Genomic DNA, 5,667 nt, shown 5'->3' with positions numbered 1-5,667 from the left:
ACGAGAATGTTTCCCCTCCTTGGTAACGTGCTTTGAGACCTCAGCTGGGGGGTTGCTAGATCATTCAGAGAATTCTTTTTAAAAATGCACAGGAAGTGTTATAGATACAGCTTCCCTTATCCCCAATCACAGTGAAAATGCTCTGTACAGGAATAGAAGGTTACCAGCTACTTCGGATAAGTGAGTGCAGTTCATCCACCAGGGGAATGTTCCTCGCTCACATCATCTCAGAGTTTGGCCCCATGCCTTAATTTGCTTCTAATTCTGTCCTTTGGCTGCAATTCCTTTTGCATGGCATAGCGTTATCACAGGGAATGGGAGCCAGGGGTCAAAGCGATAGGAGGACTCCTGTGTTGGTTCTGTGAGCATCTAAGGGGAGCTGGTCTTAGGCGCCACTGGAGAAAGCTCAAAATATCACTCTTCGAGATGAGTGCTTGGTTTGAGGGGTGTTACTAAACGTTGACGATGCCTGTCTGTCCTGTTGCTAATGGGATCAGCTGCCATTGATTCTCACTTGTGTATGGAGGGAGAATTCCTGGGGGAGGGGAAGGAAAGGTCACCCAGGAGCGTGAGTGAAAAGTTTTCCATTTCCTCCAGCACAGGAGGAATCTGAGGATCCTCATTTGTGTGTTTTCTGACCAAGGCTGGGGTAATACCCATGCTTGGGGCCTGATTCTCTTCCCATGTACACCAGTAGGTTGCTACTACCAGTAACCATTACAGTAACTAGAATGAGGGAGAATCAGGCACAGTGGATTATTACCACTGTAAAACCAGGGTGAGTTAGTCCAGAACCAGCCACGCTTCTCTCAAACCTCCCGGTAACCTCCCTACAAAATTCAAACTGGATTAACACATACGTCAGAAACACAAGCTGCTTTTTCTTTAATTGTGCTGCTTTCACTTCTTATACAACCAGCCACGACTAGTCTAGCATTACTGTTTAAAAACAAACAACAAATAAAACCATCTAAGCCAATATTTCAATAACTTAATTTTAAAATGTGGGACAGCTGTAATCATAAAAAAAAAGTGTCAATATTACAGGCTCTCATTACAGATGGGAGAGAAATACACCATAAAAAAATGAAAAAAGCAAAAGGCTTTGGGTGAGCAGCAAAATCCATGGCACTGGAAACAAATGAGTGCAGATTGCTATGGCACAATCTCTGGACTCAGCGTTAACACATTATGAATCTGCTGAGACTTTGCCTTTACAATGTTGCACTTTCAAGCAATGCAACACTGAAGTCAATATTGATTTTTTTTTTTCTTGGAGATGTATTTTACTTTCAAGCACTGTTTCCCACGGGAACATGAGTGAGCACATAGGTCTCTGTGCAATGCTGACTGCTCGTGGAAAGGGATCTCCCAGAAATCCTCTGAAATCGATTCCTCCTCTGGAAGTACCCGCTGCTGCTATGGAAAGAGCGTTGTCTGTTCCTCAAGTATTCCTTGTAGTTTTTGGTCAGCAGGGTGTAGAGGAAAGGGTTGATGCAGCTGTTGCTGTAGGTCAGGCAGGTTGTCAGATAGTTAATGTTCCTCATGGCCTTGGGGGACAACGGAAAGGATTCGTAATATTGGAAGAGAAGCTGCCAGATCCAGAAGGGCAAGAAGCAAGCCCAGAAGACCAGCACTATCGTGAAAATTAGATACAGCACTTTTTGGTTAGGCAACCGCTTGGTCTGTTTGAAAGAGGCTGTTTGGGACACCCAGTAGGTCCTGGCTAGTCTAATGTAAAGGTATCCAATGATCACCCCTGGGCCCACAATGCTGGTACAGAAGAGGATGGTCAGATAGATTTTGTAGGACAGCTTGCTCCAGGTGGGCATGCAGATGCTTTTGCTGTCTCTTTGCACCAGCTGGATCATGATGAGCATGGGGAGCGTGAGCAGCAGAGACACCACCCAGATGACGACGGCAATGGCTTTCCGGTAGCTTTTGGACCTCTTCACCGTGTCCAGGGGCTTCAGCACTGCGAAGTAGCGCTCTGTACTCATGACCGTCAGGGTGAAGATGCTGGCGTGCATGGTGAGGAAATCCAGACTGAACAAGATGCGGCAGCCCACATCTCCAAAGTACCATTCCTGGATGAAGTATGTTCCAACGATGAAAGGGATGGTGAACAGGTAGAGCAGATCTGCCAAGGCAAGGTTAATGATGTAAATGTACATAGAGGCAGAGTATCTCAGGTAATGGCACATCACCACCAGGGTGTAGACATTGCCCGACACACCGATCACACACATAATGGAGAGGATAGTCCCGATGGTGCAAGTGGCTATCATGTCCTCCATTGAACTGGCGGCTGGAGCACTGTCCTGGGTGGCATTGTAGGAAAGGTTGGGGCTGATTTTGAATGGGCTCCCTTCACTTGCCTCCGTGGCCATCAGGGTGGTTGCTGAAAACCTGTTCTCTAGCTCTTCATTTACAGACATCCTCTTGAACAGCTAACTCAGCTGCTCTTCTCATAGCTTGGGTGTTCCCAGGTCAGTTCTTTCAAGCTGGGGGAGTTGAACAGGTACGAGGAGCAGGATCATTTCTTAGCAGGTTTTCATCGGATGGAGAAAGGACTCCCTGACAATGATCTGCAGAATGGATCCCAGTTTCTACACTAGGCAAAATGTATCAGAAAAACAGTGAGTTAGATGTTTGGCAAAGCAGCAGAGAATATTATGCGGTAGCCACCCCTCTCTGAGGCACATTTTTGCACCGCTTGTGCAGGCTGCAGATGTTCTGCAGTGTGCAAAGATACACGTGATTTTTTTGCAAGATCAGGCTGTGGAGGACCCTACCCCTCACTATAGGGCCATTTTCCAGGTTGCTAGTCAGAGGGAAGCATAGGAGGACATGCAGATCACGAAAGGGTTTTATAACCACTACCACAAGACTAGACAGGCTTCAATTTGATGTTGAAAAAGAAAGGCTTTCTGAGGTTTAACAGCCATCACCATTATGAAACCAGTCTGCTCTGGCAATTTCTAAACTTCTTAATATGAAGGAGGCTAAGACATCGTGAAGAGGGATAACGAGCATTCAATTAACATCCTGCATCCAAATCTCTCTGTATTTTGTGTGTGTGTGTGTGATACACACAGACTGAGTTCTACCCAGCAGCCTTACACAGAGAGGTCATGCTCTTCACAGAACAACTTTTCTCTGAGGTTCTTACTATAACACAGATTGCAATTTGCACATGGTAGTTAACTGAAAAAAAAATCAGAACTTATACTCTACTTGCATATAAAGCCATGTTATTGGTGAATTCACTAAAAGTGAGTTCTACTGTGAGTGTATATACAATTGTTATGTATTTTGACTCAGTGAGAATAAATCTGCATACTCTCTTTCTCTCTCTTTGTATGTAGACACACTTTCTACAGTGCCTGAATTTCCAAACCCTTTGGACCTGGTGCTCTCCATGAAGACCTCCACATGCACTCTGTGTTTGCATTATATATTTTTACTCACTTAAGCCCAGGCTGCCCCTTCCCCTGCAAAAACCCACAGGAGAAGGCTCTGGAGTACCTAATCCATGCCAGGCTGCCCCCAGCTGAGATTTCCCTCCACATTGTCCCCTCAGGCCTGATCATGAGAGAGGCAATGGGGTCAACCCCCAACCGGGGCAGATCCCTGAGAGGGTCAGTGCTTCCACAGCAGCTCTGGTTCTTGCCCTTCCTCCCACTAGCTCCCTGGCAATGGACACACAGTGCCAGGGGCCCTTCCCTGGCTATGGCTGCAGGCAGGGTGGGAACAACACGACAGCTGCCATAGAGCCCGAGGGTGGAGGATATGCACCCGCACCCCATGGCGTGCCCACTCCTCCACCTGGCCCACCCAGACACCACTGCTCCCCCAGGGTATGGCAGTGCCCATGAGGCTTGTGCAGAGGGTCCATATACAGGGGCAGTCTGGTGCCTAGAGACCCCCACCCCCTCCCCCGGCACAGTCCTTGGGGCAGGGGTACAGGGGGGGGAGGCGGAATCAGAGCCCAGCGGGGCCCGTTCTCCACCCAGCCTGGCCAGGTCTGCTGTGGTCCAGTCAAACCAGCCCGTCAGATGCTCCAGAGCCCAGCAGAACTGCACAGCCCCTGCCAGCTCCCCTCCCCTCCCTTAACCCTCCCTTCGCTCCGCTGCCGGGCCGTCCGGGAGAGCGAGCCGCACGACAGAGACAGCGCCGCCCCCCGGGTCCCCAGCGCGCCCCATTGGAGCGCAACGCCAGCTCCAGCGAGCCGCCCCGGCGGGCTTGGCTCCGCTGGGGGAAGCCCGGAGTGCTCCCCGCTCGGGTGGAGCGGCTCCGCTTCACGCCCTGGCTGGAGCTCGAGCTCGAGCTGAAGGCGGAGTCGCCCTGTCTTCACTGCGCTTGGAACCCGAGTTAGGAGCGCACCTGCTCGGGCAGCCCAGACCTACCTGGAGCGGCGGGGCGGGGCGGGGCGGTGGGGTCTGTTCCAAGGGCCCGGCGCTCGGATCCCTGCAGCCCCACTTGTTTTCCTTCTCGGCGCCTGAAGAGGAGCGCAGCGCTTGGATCAAAGGGCAGGTTTGCGGGGAGAGCCCGGCACCTCCCGTCCTCCGCTCCGCCGGCTCCAAGCGCCGTGTTCGCTCAGCCCCTGACAATGCTACTTCCAAGGCTTCACCTGATCACACAGAGCCCCCAGGCTGGGCGGCTCCCCAGGCTGGGAGTCGCAAAATTCAGCAACCTGGGGAAATCATGAGCGTTTTAAAGCAGGTAGTAGTAGTAGCTGGCATCACCCCACCCCCCATGCACCTACCCTACACACAGGCACCCCCATACACCCCCATATACCCATCCCCATTCACCCTCATACACCCCTGTACACCCCCCCACTCATACACCTCTATACACCCCCATACACACACAAACACACACTCATACACCCCCCCATACACACACCCCCCTACCTCCCCATACACACCCCTATTTGCCCCCATACACACACACACACACTGGTTCCCTCCAAGCAGCAGTTCAGAGCATCTCTCAGCAGTCACAGGCTTCCCAGCTGGTCCAGCCTGTTCCCCCAGCACTGCTTCGGTAGCCCCGGCACGTTCCATTTATCTACAAGAGGAACGAAGCTTCATGCTCAAACCTGGCTTTTAAATCCAGCTGCTGAAGTTTCTTAGGGAAAAAATAAAATGGTTTGTTTGTTTTTAAAAAAGGGGATCTGGGAGCCAGAACTTTCCAAAAGCAAGGACAAGCCTGGGCAGACGGCGAGAGACCTCTGTGCTCAGAAGCTACCTCGCCACGTGTGTTTGAAATTTGTGCCCCCTTTGCCTGCTATTTATGTTGCTCCATGACGTTCGGCATCGGGTAGCTCTGACTGCAGCTAGCTGAGATCTTGTTTAAAGCAGTGGCATTTTGGTACTTGAGACTGGTTTGGCTGTCTCCCCACCTGACTGGCCAGCTGTGAGACTTAACCCCCAGCACTAGTTATATTCAAAACCTCTAAGCCCCTATTTAGCCTGCCCAAACTGATGCAGATCTCCAAGCATTGGCTGAGAAAGGGCTAAATTCCCATAGGGAGGTTTGCCTGGCCCAGGAAACTGTGTGCTCCTCGATGCTGATATCAGCTGCAAAGAGGAGTCTGAGTTTATCCACTGGAGAATTTATTGCCAGACGATCCTGCATCTGTCGGGGTATCACGCACAA

At 50.9% G+C, this 5,667-nt stretch overlaps 1 protein-coding gene across 4 annotated transcripts; it reads right to left on the bottom strand.

Moving 5' to 3' along the window:
* Positions 1–891: 891 nt before the first annotated feature.
* Positions 892–5,164, bottom strand: LOC140897663 (urotensin-2 receptor-like). Of its 4 annotated transcripts, none has more exons than XM_073310563.1 (3): positions 5,108–5,164; positions 4,410–4,696; positions 892–2,614 (listed from the first exon to the last, which is right to left on the bottom strand). In XM_073310563.1, the coding sequence occupies exon 3, from the start codon at positions 2,436–2,438 to the stop codon at positions 1,293–1,295; it is 1,146 nt and encodes a 381-aa protein (XP_073166664.1). In that variant the 5' UTR covers positions 2,439–2,614; positions 4,410–4,696; positions 5,108–5,164; the 3' UTR covers positions 892–1,292. The 4 variants fall into 4 exon arrangements, with proteins under 4 accessions (XP_073166664.1, XP_073166661.1, XP_073166663.1 ...); XM_073310560.1 differs by lacking the exon at positions 5,108–5,164 and adding an exon at positions 4,956–5,013; XM_073310562.1 differs by lacking the exon at positions 5,108–5,164 and adding an exon at positions 4,956–5,013 and having other exon boundaries at positions 892–2,609.
* Positions 5,165–5,667: the final 503 nt, after the last annotated feature.

Source organism: Lepidochelys kempii, chromosome 14 (genome assembly GCF_965140265.1).
Source record: "Lepidochelys kempii isolate rLepKem1 chromosome 14, rLepKem1.hap2, whole genome shotgun sequence".
Classification (NCBI taxonomy): Eukaryota; Metazoa; Chordata; order Testudines; family Cheloniidae; genus Lepidochelys; species Lepidochelys kempii.
Note: the sequence above shows the minus strand (reverse complement) of the source record. Positions and strands in the feature narration are given on the sequence as shown.

Bases quoted from the DNA above. Each gene is read 5' to 3' on its own strand.
- LOC140897663 (XM_073310563.1), bottom strand. From the start codon at position 2,438: ATGTCTGTAAATGAAGAGCTAGAGAACAGGTTTTCAGCAACCACCCTG.